Source organism: Arthroderma uncinatum (assembly GCF_011692745.1).
Source record: "Arthroderma uncinatum strain CBS 119779 chromosome Unknown scaffold2, whole genome shotgun sequence".
Classification (NCBI taxonomy): Eukaryota; Fungi; Ascomycota; class Eurotiomycetes; order Onygenales; family Arthrodermataceae; genus Arthroderma; species Arthroderma uncinatum.
The window spans coordinates 5,711,629-5,732,992 of record NW_022983864.1 but is presented as its reverse complement, the minus strand read 5'-3'; the positions used below and the strand labels follow the sequence as shown (position 1 = coordinate 5,732,992).

Genomic DNA, 21,364 nt, shown 5'->3' with positions numbered 1-21,364 from the left:
CTGGATGCCGAGATAGCGGCACGACGGGGACGCCTCGACCGTGGTATGCGGTAGGCGGAGGGCGTGTGTGCTCTTTGCCTTCGGGTCCCGTGTGAAGTGGACGAGTTCGTACTTTGCTGGCGCGAACTGGGACCCATGCTTTTTTGCCCACTGTTCCGCCTTTTGGTGGATAATTTTAAGCGTTTTGCAATTGCGCTGTGCCGTCGGGCCCACTGCTAGAATTGATACGTCGTCAATATATCCCACCGCTTCTGTGTCTTCGGACTTGCACGCCTCGACAAGGTCAGCGTTGTAGAACAGGTACAGGATTGGCGAGACAGGCGATCCCTGTGGGATTCCCGTTTGGATAGGCGTCGAGGGTGCGTTGAACTCCTGCAACTTAAGAGTCGTGGATCGGTCACTGAGGAAGGATGCTACCCAACCTCCGATTTTCTGGCTGACCCGACGTTTCCGGAGGTTGTGCAAAAGTCGTTCTTGAGATACGTTGTCGTATGCTCCTGATACGTCGAGCAGTAGGAGCGAGGCCACCTTGCCCTCGGACCATGCTTGGTGTATTCTCTGGAGGAGGAAGTGCATGGCATGCTCCGTCGATGCCAGTTTCCGGCCCCCGGTGTGTCTACTGGGAAGAAGTTGGTGGACATCGGCGATGTAGGCCAGTCGGTTTGCGATGATGGCCTCCAAGGCCTTGCCCAACGTGTTGAGGAGGGCAATTGGCCGGTACGACTTGGGCTGTGTGTAGTCGTCTTTGCCCGGTTTTCGAAGGACTACCGTGATGCTGTTTTTGAAGTGCTTAGGACAGTATCCCTGCTCGAGGCATGCGTTGAAGAGCTTGCAGAGATGTGGAAGGAGAATGTCAAGTGTCCGGTGCAGGATGCCATTTGTGATACCGTCGGCGCCTGGGGACTTGTTCGGAGACGCTCTGCGCACTGCTCTTTCGATCTCTGCCGAGGTGATGTCCGGGCATTCTATGGGTGGAGGGTATTCGTATCCCTCGAGGTCTGAGAGGTCGGCTTGGTGTGGCGGCGGGAAGAAAGTCTGGCGGAGCACTTCTGCCTTTTCTTCCGGCTGGTGGACGAGTTCTCCGTCTGCTCTTGCTAGTGCTGGTGTGCATGCTGGAGGTACGTCGTGCCTGTTTTTAGCCCATTTGACTAAGTTCCAGAGGCCTGATGGCGTTGCGGAAGCCTCTTCGACTCTCTGCCGATGGGTGTTCCGGAGGGCCTTTTGAATGTGGCGACCTTTTTTATTGCGTGCCTGTCGGTAGGCCTCGTAGTCGTCTTCTTGTTGTGATCGTTGCCATCTCCGGCGGAGCTGCTGGACTTCTTTGCATATGTCTTTGCAACCCTGATCAAATCCTGCGATTGATCGGGGGGAAGGGCTCGACCAAGGGGTTGATGCGGCGACACCCGCATCTAGCGCGCTGACGATGGATAAGATGAGTTTGTCGATACTGTCCTTATCATCAAGTTTTGAGGTATTATAGGGTAAGGGGAGGTGTTTCTCGACGGTTTTTTAGAGTAACTCTACATTTGTCTTGGCCCATATACGTTTTCTAGTTATAGTTGCTGGTTGCTAGCTCCAGTCAATGGCCACAGTGATAGGGAGGTGGTTAGAGTCATAGTCCAGTCTTCTGTCTACTTTGTAGTGGGTTACGTAGGGTGCTAGGTCCTTAGACGCGAAGGTAAGGTTAATTATTGTCTCCCCACCTGACCAGTGATGAGTCGCGGTTCTAGGCATAGTGAGGAGCTAGAGCTAGAAATCTTCAACAATTATAAGGAGATCTCAAGCACTTGATCTATAAGTGGCCCGCGGTCGTGCCGCCGACCATAGCAGGTAATGTAAGTTAAAGTCTCCTAGTATTATAACTTTCCTGTAGGATTCCAGCCTGTTAATGGCGCTGGCTAGTGTGGAGAGAGTGTTAGTTCCTACCTTATTATAGACATTAAATATATGGATACTTCTGTTAGAGGAGGGGTTGTGGATCGCTAGAGAGATAATGTCTTTGGATAGGTATGATACGCTCCACGTGCCTAGATTAATCTATTTATTGATATAGAAGTATACCCTTGTGAGGGCGTTATTGAGATAGGTTAGTTAAAAATGTGATTTTAGGGGGTAATATGATGTAAAAATGAATAGGTTTCGCCAGGGTTCCTGTATCGCCAGGATGTCGTATTCGAGGATCTGGGGATCTCAAAAGAGACTGGCGAGGACGACATCTCTTGACTTTTGGACATTGTACTGTAAGATGCGTAGTTCCTGGTGTCCTAGCATGGGAGTAAGGCTGTGTCTGGGCTATCTATGGGGGATCGGCTTCTGAATACGCGAGTCCTCAGTCGATGAAATGGTGGGGACTGGCTCCGGGTTGATCGGGTCCTAGGTTCTCGAAGCGTCCATCCAGGGCTGGGGTTACTCCATCTTCCCCGTGTTTCGATTCGCACCTTCAGGTTTCTTCGGATATATTCCATTTTGGTTCTCATGTGGTTGCGCAGTGCCGATGTCTGTATGAAGTCTTTGCCACAATACACGCATATCTTCATGCAGCGGGCAATCGTCATCTCAGCGTTGCGTGTTGGCCAGCTGTCATATAGTTCCTGGTGTTCTGGGCAGTTGCACCCCTTGTATAGTCCTCGAGCCGTACGGGTATTTGTTGCCACCGAAGTCGGTATGGAACTGGCTCCTTCGGAGCCTTGCCTGTTCTCTGCGAAGGTGTTCTCCAAATTGGCCAGCCATTCCTCCGCGTTATCCATATCACAATCTCCTAGTGTGGCGTCAGGGGGACATAAGGGTTGATGGATTGGTGTCACACCCGTCGATATTGCCTCCGTGGTGCCCGCGTCTGGGGTATCGACTTCTGCTGGATTGGCCCTCCGGGGTTGCTCTGTTGCCAATATCTGTGGATCGATAATGAGCTGTTGCAACGTAGGTTCTTGCTGTGATACTGGTCTCGCCCATTCTTCTGCAGCTGGCATATCCGCGTGTGTTTGCGTTACTGCGGGCTCCAGGGGTCGCAGTTCTGGGAGGGGATTCCTTGCCTGTGCAGGCGAGGGCTCTGCGGTGGAGTCTCGTTGGTCCGATGGCTCTACGTTCGGGGTGTCTGGTATAGTGACATTTCGGCTAGGGGTGAGATTGCGTGTACGGCGTTGTTTTGCTCTCGAGCTGTCGACCTTGGGGGGTTCGTCTGTCGACACCACGTGCCAGTAGGTGTTCCGTACCTGCTTAGCCTGTTCGACTCTCTCCAGCTCTTTCTTCCTCGCCGGGCAGGCGTTGCTCCATGCTTTATGGACACCTTTGCATACTGTACATCTGGGAGTGAAGTTTTCTGCTCCCTTCTGTTTGCAGTTCCTGGTCTCATGTAACTCAGCGCAATAGCCGCATGCTTGGGCTGCGTTGCATTGTGTGCCGATGTGGCCGTAATTGTAGCAGCGGAAGCATTGCTTTACTCTACATGCGCGGTCGTAGAGTTGACACATGTGTATCTGTCCGGCCCACGCCATCCCCGCATAGATGATGGCGTTGGCCATTTCAGGGTCTGTGAACTCCACCACTATGGAGGATGCGTGTTTGAGGGCAGACTCCCGAGTCAGCCATCCTACAGATGAGATCTCTGCTTTGGGTATAACTGTATGGTTGTCTGCGAGTATCTGTTGGATGGTTACTTCCTGATCTTTGATGTTGATGGAGTTCGTGGAGATGCCGTGGACGATGACTCCATGGGTTGGCACTATAAGTTCGGCGTGTTCTCCAAGGCCACTTACCCATCCCCTGCTCTCCCTGAGCCTCGCGGCTTCTGCTCTAGATGAGGTGAAGATTTGGATATCCCCGCTCTTGAGTTGATGGGCTGCCACCACCGTGACCGACCTGGAATTCGCATGATTCTGGATGGAGGTATCTACTTGTTGTTTTATTTTGGTAGTAGAAAGCGTCCGGAATCGTTGGGTGATTCCGTGGTCCTTGAGTCTGACTGTTACTGCTCGATCTTTGTATGCTGTGACAGCGGGTTGAGACTTAGTAGCACATGTGCCTTGTGAAACCGGAGGGCCTCTGGCTTGTGCTGCCACTTGCGCCCAGGTCGCGGTTGCGGCTCTGCCTCCGGTGAGATTGGTCGCACTCGGCGGAGCAGTGTTCAGGCCCACAGAGTTTTTGATGATCGAAACATCTCTCTGAATGTTCTGTGTGCATCTAGTTGTATCCTGGATGTGGTGGAGGATGTCGCTAATTGCAGGTTGCTGGAGCACTTTTCCAACGAGCGCAATAGTGGATGTGATGTATTTCTGCACTATATTCCATGGTACTTGGTCCTGTCCTAGGGCCTGTAATTGATGGCATGCTTCGCGGAGATATGCTGCGTGTTCGTTGATGTGTTCCGGGCCATTGTTTACCTGCGGCCACTTCGGCGCCATAACCACAGATTCGACGCGTTTTCACGCGTCAAATGCGGCAATTGCCTACGAGGATGCAGGTAGACTGTAAAGATTGTCAAATTTTACGCGATTTTCAATAAAATAAATCAGCTTTTCGATGTTCTTCCGCTCCTATGTTAGGCCCATAGTAATATTAGCACTAATCTACATTAACTGCACTTGTTATTACGCAGCTTCTAATATCACCGAAGACTGATGTCGGACCAAAGGCTCTTTTTGGAGAAGGCAAGCCACTATGTAGGAAGAGCGAAGATTGACTTGCGACACTTTTGTTTTAAAAGAAACCTGTCTGAAGTTCGGACTATTAGCGATAAGCAAGTAGAGAATTTGGTCAACGGGTTTTGGCACTATGGTTGCTATCGACTGAAACCGGACAACTACGTACAAGCTCTTATCAGCAGTGATGTTCTGCAGCATGTATTGGCAACCCAACGACTGGAGCGCCAGGATCTGTTGGGGGACGCCGAACCCCGAGACCTGGAGCTTCCGGTGGACGCTTTCGTAGAGGTCTTGCACGGCCGGCACCGGTTGCTGGCAGCCGAGTGTTTCCTGTGGGACAAATGGTGGGTTGCCGACCTTTACGTTGACAGTACGTCGTGAGAGTGCCTGTGAGCTGCACCTGGTATCTAACTGGCGACAGATCTACCGCCATGGGTGGAGACCGTGATGCGTGAAGAGCATTCTAACGCTCACCAATTCTGCGATGGAGACATCTATCGAAATCTGAGATATCATCAGAGTCACGAAAACGAGAATGAAGAGGAAAAGTGGCGGGCGAGGCTATCGCCAGGGAAACGGGACGATATAGACCGGATGGACTCGAAGGCGAGGCGGTTAAGAAGGGCGTTAGACCGGCTCCTTCCCTTTACGGGGCTGTGGTCTGCCCTTAAGTTGGGGTATCTGGGTCGCCTCCTTAGGCTGAGGAGCTCTGAGGTAGCCAGCCATCTGTAATTCCATAGCTTGTTCCATTACTGACGTTTATAGGAGCTGGTCCATTATCTCGATCGCATCCACTGGATATACACTCATATCCTCGGGGGGTATTAGCCTAGCCTTCTTGATCCGAAGACAGTCTTAAAGCTCGAGACTTTGACTCCAAAATTTTTATCTCATAACGCTGCGCAAGCCCGTCGGATGATGAGTCAAAGACAGATCTTCCCTACCGTCTGGTCGCAGGACCACCGAGACCGGATTCTGGATCGAATTCTTAGCGTGCGTGGCCGGATCTTGTCGTTCCATACTTTCTTCCAAGACTTCCTGTACTTCGAAGCTTGCTCTCTCGTCCTGCGCGGGCTCTTACCCACTCCGCTCCAGGGGACGGTGCGTGAGATGTTCTCCCATAGCTACACCGGGATCAACCAGATACATGGGAGTTGTTGGATACAGGTCGGTGAATCCGAGTTTCGCAGCCATCCAGGGACAAGGGAAACCAGCATCCGTCTCGGTTACCGGCAGCTCTTCCTTGCGGTGATGCGCGACTTCCCCCTGCTGAGCGATCTATCGCCCCTCCGGGATTCAAGACGCGTCCGGCCAGTAAACAACGGCTTGAGGTTCGAGCGACTGTACCAGCTTGATGAGTCAGTCTTGCTTGGTGATGATGGGGAACTGTACCGCAAAAGGACAGATGGTGTGTTTAACGGCTTGTTTGTGGGGTTGGAGAGAGGGCGGCGATAGTAGAGAATGGAGACAATAGCGTCATATACATTGCGCATAATGTTTTGATTAACTGAGAGGGGGGTTCAAAATATGGGATACATACATGGCTGCAGCGACGGTGATTGCGAAGCAATGCTACATGTACAGTAGACGTCATGTTGGCACCAGATGGAATTTCTGTTGGTTTGTAACGAGCAAGTTCTTCGGAAACATCAAAAGGAAATGGGATAATCACGTGTGGTCTCCTTGGAATTTTCCAACGAGGGTAGGGTAACATCTGGCTCAGGGCTGCAAAAGAGAATCGCCTCCCCGTGGTGCAGCCTGGGTACTGGGGAGATCTCTTACGATAGAGATCCTCTTGCTAAATGATTCTCACGGTTGGAGGTGTGGTTGTATGGCCTCGCTGATGAAGTCGGTGACTCGAACGCTTCCACACAACACAGGACTGCCAACCAAACGGGTATGAAAACCATCCGGCAGGTGGCTTCAAACCGTCAAGAGGAACCAGATTCTGAGTAAAGAAGGTTATCTCGATGACTTGACTGAAAAAGATGAGGCCACCTGAGAGGACACCTGTAGTGGCGTGCAGAGGACGTATGCGTGTGTCGGTCTATGGAAAGGATAGATAGGGCAGTGGGCATGGTGTATCAACATGGGCTTAAGGAGCAAACCATCTTCAGGTACCAACCTAAAATGGTTAGTGTGGGCCGCCTTATGCCCCAGTTTTGCAAAGTGAGTTGGATCCAACCACAGGCGGGAGATTCCGCCAGGCTAGCCACCAAATCCAAGGGTAACCGCGTGCTCGCGATGGGGTCTGTCGGGATCAACCTAAAATGGTGTACTTGTATAAGATGATGCAGGTATCGTCGGCCGGGCTCTCGAAAACAAGAGGAGAGCCCCAGATGTCGAGACTGCGTAGACAGGCGACAGACCCAAGATAAGAAGTAGCCTGTGTACAGGTGAAATAATAGCGAAGTGGGATTAACTACTGGGATTTCAACGCGTAAAGCAGAGAGTGGTTTGGCTAAAACTAGAACTTCTAACACGTGATTACACTGTTTTATCGGATTAACAATTATCCAGAGAATAAATTATGGGGATTTCGTGTCGTTCTGCTGAACTTCGCGCTTCCCTTTCCATCATGCAGCTCTCCGACCATGTCACTCACTCGATCTGAGATAATAAGCAGGAACCCGATTGGGAACCGGCTAGTCGCATTCAATGGTTTACACGACATTTTCACTTCGCCGGCCGGAAGGGATACTGCCGACATAAAGGATCAGCTTCTTGACCTGATTTTATCGCTTCAGACTCACCCAGTATGTCGAAAACTAACCTCAACATCAGGACGTGAATCGATTTTTGGTGGGCTTGCAAGGGTTCTCTCGGAAGTCCACCAGGATAATTTTGATATTGACCGTTTTAATCATCTTTCTTTTGCGACTTTTGGTTGCCGTTTTGGGCTCACATGAAAACGGCGGCGGAGAAACAAAAGGCCGGCCTTTTCACTTTAATGCGCGTTTTGGCCAAATATCGACAACATTGGGTATGTACAGAAACCCACGATACACGCCCGAATACTTCCAGCTTCGACGAGACTCTGCTCGGTTTAATATTTTCGCTCTGATTACAGTTTATTACCCCTAGGTGAAGAGGTATACTAGGTATTACTTTGTGCCGTTTAGTTGAATGGTCAGTGAAGAACGGCAAACAAAGGACGACATGGGCTCTAAAGTGAAATGGAAGGTTACATGATTCAGCTCCGCGGAAACGAGGTTCGTACTGATGTTGATCCCACGACGCCACCAGGGGATACCAAGGCGGATCCAGCCATCCTTGTCCTGAAACCCCAGGACGCGCATGGGTGTTGATAGCTGGCTTGCATGGCAATAACTTGGGCCCGGTTATGTTTTGATACTTAGGCAAGGCGCCAAAGGCTCTCCCCCTTTGGCCCTTATCCCCTGGCTGAGCTTCAAAGCCAGGAGATATTGACCATGCAAGGGCTACATCCCCGTCACCGTATGCGTAATCAACCCTTCGCAGGGCCGGTCAGATGGCAGCACGCCTGACAAGGCTCATCAGGACTTATACGAGAACACATCCGGAGTAGTGGGCTGTTTTAAGTACCTTTGCCGGTTAGGCCTACCTAGCTTGTTGCTTTGCTATATAACACTATCCGCAGGTAACGAGTCCTCGGTATGCACACTGAATTTTCACACAGCCTTCTCCTGCTCAAGATGCGCGCCCCGGTTATATCCCACCTCTTCATAGTATTGGCCTATTCGACATCAGTCCTTGCCGACGACCCAGTGTCGATTAACCAAGCAAGTGAATATGACAGACTGCGCGATTGTGCTCTTTCCTGTATCAGACGCGGTTTCAACGACCCTGGGTACGGAATTGCGATCGAACTGGATTGTCCTACATATCCTGCTATGAATAACTGCTTTTGTCGAACGGACCTACAGCCTACAGCTACATCCTACGTTTCATCCTGTGTGAATAATCAATGTTCACGCAATGAAGTCGATATCACACAGGCGGTTGGTATCTATACGGATTACTGCACCAGTGCAGGATATACGAGTTCCAGTGAAACTTCAACACATAGCACAACTGGTGAGGCGACTATTTCTTAGAATCAGCGTGGTCGCCATATTTCCCCCTCCTTTAATATTCATGATTTTGTTTGTTTAATGGAGGGAATGAAAACAACGGTTAATCTTGTATACTCTTAGCTAACCGTACACCTACCCGGACCACGCCACCAGTTCGCTCTTCCTCGCCGCGGGGAACATCAACTTTTTCCAATACTTACTACCCAACCACACCTCCTGTTGAGCCAACAACACAGTCTAGTTCGCCGAACAATAATGGTGAACCTTCCGATGATGGTGACAAACTACGTGGCGCGGAGATTGCTGGTATAGTTGTCGGTATATTAGGATTTATTGCAACACTTGCTGGGGTGTATTTCTCTTATAGGATGCTCAAAAATAAGAAACAGCGCGGGCGGGCACCATCGCCGACAATGGCTTCTGTTTCCTAGAAGATGGCCACGTATTGGTGGGAGGCTTCCAATCAAAAGCCCGTTTACCGACATTCATAACATAGTGAATAGCATTTAGAAGGTCTCATTTTTCTCTCAGTTCATATATGGAGTTCAAGCTAGGATGACATCTTTCTGTAGCAGTGATATGCATGATACTAAAATATATCAGCTAGTGGAGTGAGCCAACCGGTAGATTAGGCCAAAGTCCAACCACAGGGAGAAGCTCATCCATCGCATCTCCATGGGGCTTCAGTTTGACAAAGATTCTATTGAAAGTCTGCTGCTCGTTCGCGGTTAGCCGTGAGCGCCATGCGTTCGCCGCTTCCTGGTTGCCGAGCTTCTCATTAAGACGGAGATTTCGAAACTTTTCGCCGTTACTAAAGCTTTTCGCGTTTGGATTATCCTCGCAGAGGGCTAGGAGAGCCGCATGCGCGAGTTCTTGATTATGTTAGCTGGTGCAACTATATTCTCGGACTGAATACCCACTATCGTCGTACAACTCAACGATCCACCGCTTATCTAGATGAAACTCATCGGCCGCCAACAGTCGATGATGTCCCCTCAAAACTTGAAGCTTTACATCTGCCGATATCTCCAGAGAAGGTGGTATTGTTGGCTGATGTGATAATTTAACCAAGTGTTGTCGATCAAAGTTTGACCGTTGAAAGGCGGTATCTAGGGACTCCTGGAATACGAGTACTCGAATATAATTCTCTGGACATAGTCTTTGAGAACCCTGCCTTTTGTATATACGGACAAGCCTGGACACATTAGAAGGATCTAATGTCACCAAAGAAAGACATGAAGATATCTTGTTGGATGGCGAAGGCTGTCGCGTGTCGCTGTTCCTGCGGGTAATATCGAGGAAGAGATGAGGTCGGACGGACTCATAAGACTTGATGTCAGGGATTCCGCAACTGTCTCTCCGTTAACCCACAACAGCCTGTTGTAAATAACGGCTCCGTCGATACTATAGACCTAACAGGTGGTACCTGCGAGAGAGTAAGAAGCATTAGCCAACCCAGTAACACTAACGTCGATCTGTTCAGTATCGAAGCCTAGGCTACTGGCAACCTGACCCAGTATGCGATGCCATGGATTATTGATTGCGCCTAGATGCCGCTTCCGCTTTCCCAGCCGGCCCCTGCGAGGGGTGACCCCATCACGCATAGCTAAAAGATACAGCTGGCAATAAGCGGCTGTAGCAGCAGCTTCATTTGAACCATAGTCGACTTCGATCGACGTTGTGCTTGAATACTGGAGTTTGCAACGTGGACTAGCCCTGCGGGACTGAGAGGAAGATGGTGGAACATTTCACGGAAAGGTGACATATTTGTAGTTCCTGGTGGATGTACGAAAGCCCGAGGAGCACCTAGTATGAATTTATTAAGGAAAGCTCTTCAAATAGTAAATCTCAGTCGCTTGCTATCTCACCTCTCTGCAGATAGTAGCTATGTGTCGCTCCTCTAACTTGATATCAGAGTGTAGTTGCTCCAGAGGGAGGTCCATGCGCTCATACGCCAGATACATGTCGCGCCCAGCAAGAAACGCGTCCTGGAGGTTGACGATATTTGGATGCGACGTTCTGAAGAGAAGGTGTGCTTGTTCCGTATCTGGGAGCTTACACTCTTTTATGGCGACAACTAGTTTAGGTGCGTTGATATCGTAGGCAAGAACCACCTTCCCCGGCTCTCGGTTTTTTGTAAACTGCCTATATCTTGCCCACGGAGACCCGCTCTCGGGGAAGCGGGAGGCAAATCGCTTTGCACTGTCTATCCTTTCGGTAGAAGTGCGCTTCGCCGAGATGGGTAAGTGAGGAGGCTTCCATCCTGGACGCTTCTGGGACCCAGCAGCACAGGTATGCGCATTTGGCTCCAGTGGAAGCTCGGTAATGAGGCTAGAGGAGGATTTGTGCTGTAGCTCAGGTATGTTGTTGCCTTCTAGAAGGCGGTCATGTTCGAGATCTCTGCTAGAAAGAAAGGTGATACACCTCTTCTCAGTATGTGCTGGCTCGTTGGGAATTCTGTTGGCCCCTGAGTTGCTGATGTCGCCAATGTCGATACTACTGGGGAAAGTACTACACCTCTTCTTAGCATTAGACGTCATATTCGCACGAGATGAAATTTCTATACGAGTGTACCAGTATTTATTCTGGGAGTCAAAAGTTGAGGCAGCTAGTTTCACCGTACATTTTGGAGTAGAACAACCCAGGCTGGCGATAATGTTAAAAAAGAGGGAGGGGAAAATCAGAAATGCAGAAATGTAGGAATGCGAAAAGTGTACAAGTCTAAGCGCTCACTAAATCCTAACTAGCGCGAGTGACGGCTATGGTACAGCGAGCAACTGCCAAGTCTTCGGCCTATGTAGGACATGGGAATGAGGACTTATGACTCCAATGGTCCGCTGCCCGTTATAGACATAAGTCGGCGGTCCTTAGACCTCCTAGGGCATGGAGCTAGGGACTGAAGCCTAGGTCAATCATAGGAATGACGTCCAAGGAAGGGTGACTGCGGCCCACCCCTGGCCTTGGTCTGCGCGCCAGAGACAGCTGTCAATAGTCCTCGCTGGTCCAAGGACTGCGTTCCTCAGACCCAGCGAGACTGAGGAAGGCAGGCTTGCGGCCAATCTAGCCCCCAGACAGCGGCGGCTCTCGGTCTGGTTGCCCAGGCCCTATGCAGGCTGAGGAACCCGCACGATCTCTGGCCGGCGTTGGATCTATATGTGGATTATCTAATGCAAGTCCGCCCCTATAAATTAAACTCACTAGGCCGTGCCATCGCGTGCGCCAGCGTCTCTACGCCAGACAACTCAGCTGCCCTCCTGGACTAGCTAGTAATACGGCTCGTGTTAGCGAGTGTGTGGTTTCCTCTGGATTACGGTGGCTAACCTAGCTGACCTCCCCGCCTGCTGTAGAAATCCACCTACAATGGCAAAACTGGGGCATGAGTAGGCCCACACTAACCTTTTTGGGTTGATCCCTGGTGCACCTTGGCGGCGGGGAAGCAGGACCACCTTTAAATGCGTGGCCAACTACGTCATGGAGCATTCAAGGAAGTACTTTGCTGCAGAGGAGCCCGCGAAGAATAAGAAGCATTCAAGAAGCTGCCTCATTCAGCCTGTGCTACTGGCTCAGTCACGTGTTATTGTGGGGTCTTGTTGGAAATTTCCAACGAGGGGCTTCGTCCGTTAGTCATAAATGCGTGGCCAAGCCAGCGTCATGAACGTTCGAGAAGGAGTCTATGAATGATGAAAACCAACTGGCCGTAAGATGGATGAGGCAGGTGAATGACCCACGCAACTGTGAATTGCAGACATAGTGCCTCCGTTTAATTAGTTCTCTCGTGGCTTAGTCACGTGTTATCGTGAGCCTTGGATGTGCTCCTATAAACTAGAAAGGATTAATGTACATAAGTATATAATAAAAGAACTCAGTTTAGCCCAATCTACGCCCAATACCCTTGAGAAACATATAGAAAGCCACCACAGTGGGAAGTACACCTGCACCATCTGTGGCAAGAGGCTACGTTCACAAAAATCTTTGGAGAGACACAAAATTTTATGCCAGTCATGGGATCCTAAGTATCGCGGGTATGTTTGTGACTGTGGCAGAGTATTCCCAGGGACACATGGTATCGGCGCACACAGAAACTATTGCGATCGGTGCCTGAATAGCCGGGGCCTGGGTAACGGTGGATTCTTCTCTATATCAGCGACTCAGCCTGGGTGTGGCGATGGTAACGCGATTCAACCGTCTGCGAACCCACCTCCCAACAGTAGTATCGGCCGGGGCCCGGCTGGGTTAAAAGACAGCTCCTGCTCTACCGCGGCTATTGACCCCACAACGATCCTGATTTCCCAACCTGGTCCAAAGGACGGAGAAGGCATGGAAATGGGCCTAATTCCTTCCAGGACAGACGCGCTTCGGACATCCAGCCTCTAGTTCACCAGGATGAGAAGTACGCGCCCATTCTCCCGCTTGCGAAGTCAATATCGAGATCGCTCGACGGCCTACAGGCAACATACGACGGTGAGACGGACCCGAGCTATCCAGTTAAGGACGCTTATCCGGCCGACATGCCACCGCCTTTACGAGTCCATGAGAGCGAGTTTAACTTTGTCGGGACCACGCCGCTACGTCCCCAGCCAAACACCTCCTAGTGATTCTTTTTAGAAGGTGCGAGGAATAGGTCGATAATCAGAAGGGGTTGGGGCTCGGGTTAATTTAGGCATAAATTTCTAGCCAACAGTAGTTAGAGCTGATGCGGGACCCTGGCTTGCCGCGCATAGGAAAAAGAAAGGAGACCCTCTGGCCCTCTAGGTAAACACTAGATGCTCGCTAGCCATCTCTCTGAAATATGTAGTGTTAGGCCTGTACACACTAGTCTAGACGCAATTCCCAACTCCTTTGCCAGAGTAAGATTTATAGTTTAAAGCCAGGAGGATACGGCGGGGGGGTGCACTAGAGTCTGAGGGACCTACTGTTGAACGGAGATTCGGTGTAATATTGCCTAATCGTACGAAACACGTTAATCAACTACGCCCGTTTCATTAAATATCAGTGTCAGCTCTCTATCATCGAACAAATGCTACGCCCGGCGTTTTAACGCCTGTTTCAGCTGTAATTGGCATCTCCGCGATGGCAAGATACATGGCCGTATGAGGAACATAAATAGGAGCTCAATATCGTGTATTTAGATGATCAGTGCTTGATAGATTGAAATCTCATAGATTGCTCCAGACCCACCTGACCAATCAAATCAATCAAATATCTCGTATCTCAGACATATAGAGGTCCAAAATGGCCGATAAGCCTGAATACCATCATCATTCATCTATTTACGCCCAATTTGCGACCTTTTCTGTAGTATTCCGGGTTTTACAGCATCTTCTCAGCTTCTGTTTACTACAAGTCAGGAAGTAGTTGTAGGGCCTATATTAATTGTATTGAGTGTACGTGATGCGTGTTGAACCAACCACCGTAAACTACTAATTGATTACTGACATCATGATATCACAAATTCAACCTGGTCAAGCTCCATCACAAGAAGAAATAGGGTCTCCTAACATCCACATATGATTCCCCTATCCACAATGGGCCGTGGGTCCCTTGCAACCACTGTTGCAATGTTTCAGGCGCCTGGCGCTGGTTGGTGCGGTGCAGTCGTAAAGGCCCTGGCGATCGGGGACATTCCTCCAGCCTATACACCGAGTTAGCGGCTCATTTGTAAAAGTAGCTAGGCGTGATTCGAGGTGTAATTTACCTAAGCTGTCGGCAAGATACCAGCCACAGTAGTTATAGCCAACATTACAGTTTCGTGCTGCGACTAATCCATTGCCGTCGCCCGCCGTGGCATCCTCTTGGAGTGCCGCGCCGTTCGCAATGGCGGCGAGGGAAAAGGTGATGAGGGAGATGAACCGCATGTTGGCTGGTTGGTTTATGCCTGGTTGTTGGTGAGGCTTCTGGAGTTTGGGGTTGTAGACTGGCTTTTGGAGTGTATGAAGATCTTGAGGATTTTGGAGTTGATGGAGATAGTCTCCCTAGCCCGGCGGACGACCCTCTCTTTATACCCCGTGGAAGCTGTCAACTCGCCGAAAATGGTGGGTGCGAGGCTAGCACGTTATGAGGAAGCATGGCATACCTCTGGAGCATTGCTAATGGCTACCCCCCTGCACATTTCGAGCAATATAGACCGAAGTCACTCCGCCCAAATGATAGCTGCATCGTGTGGTTGCAGCCAAGTATACCGTAGTGCATACTGGTCGTTAATGGTGTGCTCTACTCTATACCAATGATCTAACACAGGCTCAGCAGGGTTCGGACAGAATTGTATAATCAAAGGACATTTGGGTCAATACACATACTACTCTACCAATAGACTTGTTTTCTCCTCCCCCCTTATGTCGGGCGTCAGCTTTGCAGCAACCTAGAACGTCCGAGATTCTCCAAGGTGCATCCTCGAAGATGTCTAGAGGGTTACTTCTTCGATGGCCACAGCTATGTATAGCATGTGGACAGCATGTTGGAACAAATGAGCCGATGAGCCACTGTTGAACGAGAGCTTTCTACGCAACTCTCCAGACTATTACATCTGTTTGCAGTATCCTGGTGGAAATATGGCCTCCTTAAAACATGAGTAGTCTTTATTTCCTTATGTATATAGATCCCTGCGCCAGCAGGGTCATGTCGACATAAACTTGCGGCTGATGTAACTAAAATCTAATATACGCTCAGCGGGGTTCAGACAAGCATAAACTTTGAGCGGGCTGCTTATAGGCTGAACGACCCAAGATACTAAAACGAAGGACTAATATAACTAGGCCAGGAAATGAGATGACAATATGCTATCTAGGAGGCCAGGCTATAACTATACTAGGTAGTCAGGCGGAAAGTTGTGGTTAATTTCGCCTCTCTCTCAGTGCTATCGGGGAGCACGATCGACTATACGACTAAGCTTATTGGCAGCCAGTTCGAAAGTTTCGCCTCTCTCTTAGGACTATCGGGGAGTACGATCGACTATATGACTGAGCTTATTGGCAGCCAGTTCGAAAGTTGTGCTTGATTTCGCCTCTCTCTCAGTGCTATCGGGGAGCACGATCGACTATACAACTGAGCTTATTGGCAGCCAGTTCAAAATTGTGGATAATCCCAAGGCTGTTAGTAGATGTGGTTGTGGTACAAGCTTCGATATCTTGGGAGAAATCGAAGTATCTTCGAGATCTTTATATATCCCGGAATTGCGAGCATTACTTGCCCGATGATAAGTCCATAGTCCATAATTCAGAAGATTGGCGGTCTTCTATATCTAGAACGTCTAAGGTTAGTCTGAGGCAGTCAGAAGTATTGATACAGAGGATACGCTAACACTTTACCTCAAAAAAGTGTAACGGATAAATTCTACACCTATAAACTATCCAATTGGCTGCTGGGAGTGAATCAAGGTCGCAGTAAATCTATACGCGAACTTATCCCGCCGCTGGTATCCGAATGTTTCGAATGATATCTGCTGTTCTGGATCCCCCAAGAACCCCCAAGGATCTGCTTGAATGCATTGTTTGTTTTGGGGGCGTTCGTATGTACCGCTTCTAGACCTTTACTATGCAGGAGCGGCAAATAGAGAAAGCTGAACACGAAGAAGTGGAACTTCCGAGCCTGGGGGAAGTAGCACGGCCGTTTCTAATCTTAGAAGTTCCAAGAGAGATGTACGCCGGGCATCCAATGGAAGGACATAATGCAGAGATTGGCCAGGCAGTTACGAAGATTCAGCTGCCTAAACACTGAAATATGGGGAAGCAAGGCTGTAAGTGGCAAAATGTCAGCTCGTGAGATTCTCAACATCCTGGACAACAAGGGATGGCATGACGATCTGCAATCCAAGCAAAGCCGGTCGAAGAAATTACGGCCAGGATAGAAACTAATTTAAGAAGGGAGGCACATATAAAAAGGGGATGCTCATTCTCTTTATCCCCAGTTTCAATCACACAACACAAACGCATTTGACAACACCTGATCTTAATCCAAATCCAAATCTCTTGCAGCCTTTGCTCAGCAAACATGAAGGTAGTTCATCTCTTAGCAAGTGATGAGCTTCGCATACTGACTGAGAGATCTTAGTTCACTACTGTCTTCGCCCTTGTCGCCTGCATTGCTGGTGTCGTCAGCGCCTCTGACAACGTTGTAAGAGATATCCCATATAATTTATAATTCTGTGGACTTTTGCTAACATTTAATGCATTAATAGCTCGAAAAGAAGTCCTGCACCCCCAGCTCCTGCCTGTGCAACGGAATCCAGGGACAGTTCTGTGGTGACGAGAGAATCAACTCTGCCTGCAAGAATGGCCACGTGTACGAATGTGCTAGAGGAACTGGCAAGGCGTGTGATTACGGCCGAAGGGATTCTTGCCGTAAATGCGGCAAGCTCAGCTGCTAAGGGATGAATATATGGAGATAATCTTTGGATATCTTATCTGAACAGGCCGAGTCATTACTCCTTCGATCTTGTGGCATTCAATTTCTAGATATACACTGTATTTAGCTGAGTAGTCTGTATTTGACTTGGGTCGAAAATGAAACATCCCTACTGCCTTTTACTCTTGCTATCAAGCACCTCATTTCAATTCTTGCGCCGCGATTTCAAGAGTAGATATAGAGGGCAGTAAAAGGCCAAGCAACATGAAAACTGTTCTGGGCCGGCCGGAGGTGCCTCAAGCCTCCCAGCGCGACGTTCACCTTGGTGGCTCGTTTGACCGCCTGTTGCACGTGTTGCTTCCAACGCAGCTCCCTGTCGAACACCACTCCCAGGAGTTTGGCTGTGGGGGACGGTTGGATGGTGGACCCGTTCATCACGAGCTGTCCCTTTTCGTGTTCACTCTTCTTCCGCGTGATGTGGATCAGTTCGGTCTTCTCTACCGCGAAGCAGGACCCGGTGCGTCTGGCCCACTCTTCGATCCGTGGGATGTCTTCCTCTTGGATCTTCTTGATATTCTCCTCCGCTGACCGTCCGGCTCGCCACCGGAAGTAGTCGTCAATGTACGCTGACGCGCCTCCGTGGTAGTCGACCGGCTGGTCCACCAGTTCCGAGTTGAAGAATGTAAAGAGAATCGGGGAGAGCGGAGACCCTTGTGCCAGGCCCGCGTTTTCCAGCGGTGCCACCGTCGACTCAAAGTCATCGAAGGAGATGTTCGCTTGACGGTCTTCCATGAAGCTCCGGATCCATTTCCTGGCTGTGGTGGGGATCCCTTTCGTCTTGAGCTGCGCGTCCAGGCTTCCCTTGTTCACTCCGTTGAAAGCTCCTTTCAGGTCAAATGCCACCAGGGTGACCACCTTCATTTTCAACCATGCTCGGTCTATCGCGTTGGCCAGCACAAGCAGCGCCTGTTCGGTTGTCCGGCCGGGTCGGCCTCCGAACTGTGTGTCTGGGAGTAGGCCATGTGTTTCTGCATAGTAGGTGAGCCGCCTGGCCACTACTGCTTCGAGGAGCTTTCCAAGCGTGTTCAGAAGCGAGATGGGTCGGTATGCTCCCGGGACCGAATAGTCCGATTTGCCGGGTTTGCGCAGCACCACGATCCTCGCGCGTTTCCACTGTTGAGGGTAGTGGCCCAGTTCGATCGAGGCAAGGAAGATGCGGGTGATCACCTTGCTGATGTAGTGCCAGAGGTGTTTCCACACCAGGGTCGGAATCCCGTCCTCCCCCGGTGCGGTAGTGCCTTTTGCAGCTTTGAGGGCCCTGTGAATCTCCAGCTCCGTGACGGGTTCCCATGGGATCTCCTCTCTCTCAGGCGTGATCGTTCCCTCGTCGGGTTCTGCCATCTCCGGAAAGAAGGTCTTCATGAAGAGCCTTGCCTTGTCCTCGTTGTCCGCAACTTCCTCAGTTCCCACCCTCAGAGGTGGGACTTTGCCGTACGATTCCGGGGGACCCATGTAAGATGCGGCTTTCCACAGGTGTCCTTCGCCAGCGCTGTCTAGAAACTCTTTCCAGTGCGTTGCTTTTGCTTTCTCTATCGCTCTGGTCCATGCTCGGCGTTTCTCACGCATCTCCGCGAAGAGGATCGCGGTCTGAGGATCTCGGGAGCCTTTGGCGGCACAGCTTTCTTGCCATCTGCGTCGGGCTCGGTTCGCCTCGCCTTGTTGTGTCTTCAGCTCCGGTGTGAACCATCGTTTCGAGTAAGGCGATGGCTTCGCTGTTGGAACGTGTCGATCGATGGCATCTTTAGTAGATGTGACCAGCATCTCGACAGCCTGTTCAAGCTCCTCCCTTGATCCCATCTCAGGTAGCGGATCTAGTGCCGCCTGCACTGCCTGTCCGATTTTCTCACAGTTGGCGCGTTCATATGCTCTTCTGGGCTTGGCATCGGCCGCACGGTCTGGCCGGAGCGACCATTCCGAGTACGTCGCGCGGTGGTCCGATCCATAGTTGTCGTGGTACAGGTGGCACTTGATCAGTCTCTCACGGGAGTCGGTCACCGTAAGGTCGATGGTGGACGTCTTCCCTGGCCGGCTTAAAGACCAGTAGGTCGGTGCTCCCCGGGGGAGGCACCATTGGAGTCTGTTTGCCTGGAAGAAGCTGACCAGTTCCTCTGCGTGTTCTATGAAAGCGTGGTAAACCTCTCTATTGCTCCAGGCTGGGTGGTGTCGATTGAAGTCTCCCGCGAGGATGAGCACCGTTGGTTTATCGGAGCTCTCTCTTGCCTGCCGGATGGTCGACTGGATCTCGTCCAACATTGGCTGTATGGAGACCTCCTCGGCGGATTGATAGAGTCCGAACGGCGGAATGTACACCGAGAAGAGCAGGATCTGGGTGGCGGTAGTCCACATTCTGACGGCTGTGACGTCTGGGTGATTGCATTTCATTTGGCGGTGCACAGACGTGGAGATCCTCCTATTGACATACAATAAGCTTCGTTTCCGCGTGTTCTCCTCTTGGATGGTTGGTTGGTAGAGGCGCCAGGCGCTGTGGTTGACGTGCGTCTTGTACGCCGTAAGTGGCGGTTCTTGGACGAGCAAAACATCAAGATTCCATGTTTCCGTGTCATTGATCAGCGCCTCCATGCCCGCTCTCGATCTGTAGATGTTCAGTTGCAGTAAACGAAGGTTTGGTTCTGTCATTGCATGTGGGGTGGTTCTGCAGGGTTCTGGCAGTTTTTGTCTCCTGTTGGGTGGTCTCCGTTACAGTCCAAGCACTTCGGCCTCACACCCGGGGGACAATTTTGTCTCTCGTGGGTGCCCGCACAGTGTCCGCACCTTGCCTTTTCTTTGCATGACCACGCTAGATGGCCGAAACCCTGACATCGGTGGCACCTCTTCCTCTTGACCTGATAGGGCTCGACGCTGCCGATGTATCGTTGTCCAACGATGAGGCCGTTGTTGACCATCCACTCCGCTGCCTCCGGCGAGTCGAACCAGATCCCCAGCGAGCCGTGGGTGCCTGGCAGTTTGTCCCTCCGTCGGAGCCATGCGATCTCTGTGATCCGATGGCCTTTGCCTGTCAAATCGTTGTCTTCCGCGATTTTGGCGATACTTTCCTTCTCCTCCTCCGGCAGTCTGAAGGTATTTGTCGGCGTTCTGTGCACCACGACCCCGAATCTCGGCTTGACGAGTTTGGTGTCGTTGCCTAGCTCATCGAGCCAGTCGGAGTTGGACCGCGCTGCATCCGCGGACCGTTGGTCTTTGAATCTGATCACATATCCAGTTTTCGCTGTTCCGATGCCTGCAACCTGTGCATCTTTGGTGGCGTTGGCGCTGAGGAGCGCAGATCTGATGTATGTGTTGGCGCTGTCCGTGGGAAGATACCTTCCGAAGCTGTTGATGTCATCAGTTCCGTCTTCCGGTGCACGACGCGTGCTGATCCGGACGCAGTTTGGTTCTTTTCTGGCCTGGGTGCTCCTGGGTTGCTGGACAGCGCGACTGGGTTCCGGGTTGCCCGCACTCGCTGCGACTTCTGCCCAGGTTCTAGCTGGTGGATTCGAGGATAGGGCCTCGATTTGTGCCCTAAGGGCATGGATTTCTTCTTGAAGGCTCGAGTTTTGGCTCTTCAACGCCTCTTGCTCAACCTTGAGCTCTAGAATGCCCGCTTTGGTGGCTTCGATAATGTTGGTCTGGTGGCCTATTATATTTTTCAGGTCGTCGATGAGCCTTCTGATCTCCTGGTTTGTGACCCTCCCGCTGCCGTCTCCAGCGGCCACGGGTTCGGGGTTTGAGTTCGGTGCGTTCGTAGCATAAGAGTTATTCCTCCGGCGTTTCTCTCGTCTCGCAGGCTGGCTGGATTGGGTTATTGGTTGAGAGTTTTCGAATGAAAAGATTGAGGTTGTTGTTCCTTGCGTGTTTGGTGGTTCACGATCTCCCGTCGGTTCCGCCATCGGGCCGACGTTAGCTCCCGCTCGGCACACCACACCAACTTCCCAACACCAGTTTCCTCGTCAAAATAGAGTATTTTCCACGCAAAACCAGCAACAATCTCTGAAGTCGCCTGCTCCGTTTTCGATATATGGTTTGGTACAGTTCGTTTGGTACAGTTGGTCGATTACAGCCCAGATAATACAGTTGATTCCAATCTGTATATACAGACGCGCCCGGAATCTCCTTCCATATCATACATGTAGAGAACATTTCCCAAACCCTAATCATGTGAGTTGTCTAAGTCATATGTGGTTAATACTCCACGTGAGTGGACGTTTGATAAAAGCCTACTGGCCCATGGGAGGGGAGAGTAACCAAATATAGATTAGCAGGCCTTGGCAT

General features: G+C 50.7%; 5 protein-coding genes across 5 annotated transcripts; 2 read left to right on the top strand and 3 right to left on the bottom strand.

Annotated features, from left to right (window-relative positions):
* Nucleotides 1-2,406: 2,406 nt before the first annotated feature.
* On the bottom strand, nt 2,407-4,400 carry GIQ15_03647 (uncharacterized protein; the record flags this gene model as incomplete). Its single annotated transcript, XM_033551064.1, has 2 exons — nt 2,407-2,498; nt 2,639-4,400. 2 exons carry the CDS (start codon nt 4,398-4,400, stop codon nt 2,407-2,409), a joined length of 1,854 nt encoding a protein of 617 aa, XP_033408225.1.
* Nucleotides 4,401-4,616: 216 nt separating this feature from the next.
* On the top strand, nt 4,617-6,095 carry GIQ15_03646 (uncharacterized protein; the record flags this gene model as incomplete). The annotated part of the gene is made up of 4 exons (XM_033551063.1): nt 4,617-5,010; nt 5,062-5,317; nt 5,406-5,461; nt 5,548-6,095. 4 exons carry the CDS (start codon nt 4,617-4,619, stop codon nt 6,093-6,095), a joined length of 1,254 nt encoding a protein of 417 aa, XP_033408224.1.
* A 3,203-nt stretch (nt 6,096-9,298) lies between these two features.
* Nucleotides 9,299-11,235, bottom strand: GIQ15_03645 (uncharacterized protein; the record flags this gene model as incomplete). The annotated part of the gene is made up of 3 exons (XM_033551062.1): nt 9,299-9,567; nt 10,122-10,386; nt 10,564-11,235. 3 exons carry the CDS (start codon nt 11,233-11,235, stop codon nt 9,299-9,301), a joined length of 1,206 nt encoding a protein of 401 aa, XP_033408223.1.
* Nucleotides 11,236-14,211: 2,976 nt separating this feature from the next.
* Nucleotides 14,212-14,550, bottom strand: GIQ15_03644 (uncharacterized protein; the record flags this gene model as incomplete). Its single annotated transcript, XM_033551061.1, has 2 exons — nt 14,212-14,327; nt 14,391-14,550. 2 exons carry the CDS (start codon nt 14,548-14,550, stop codon nt 14,212-14,214), a joined length of 276 nt encoding a protein of 91 aa, XP_033408222.1.
* A 2,131-nt stretch (nt 14,551-16,681) lies between these two features.
* Nucleotides 16,682-17,057, top strand: GIQ15_03643 (uncharacterized protein; the record flags this gene model as incomplete). Its single annotated transcript, XM_033551060.1, has 3 exons — nt 16,682-16,687; nt 16,742-16,804; nt 16,869-17,057. 3 exons carry the CDS (start codon nt 16,682-16,684, stop codon nt 17,055-17,057), a joined length of 258 nt encoding a protein of 85 aa, XP_033408221.1.
* Nucleotides 17,058-21,364: the final 4,307 nt, after the last annotated feature.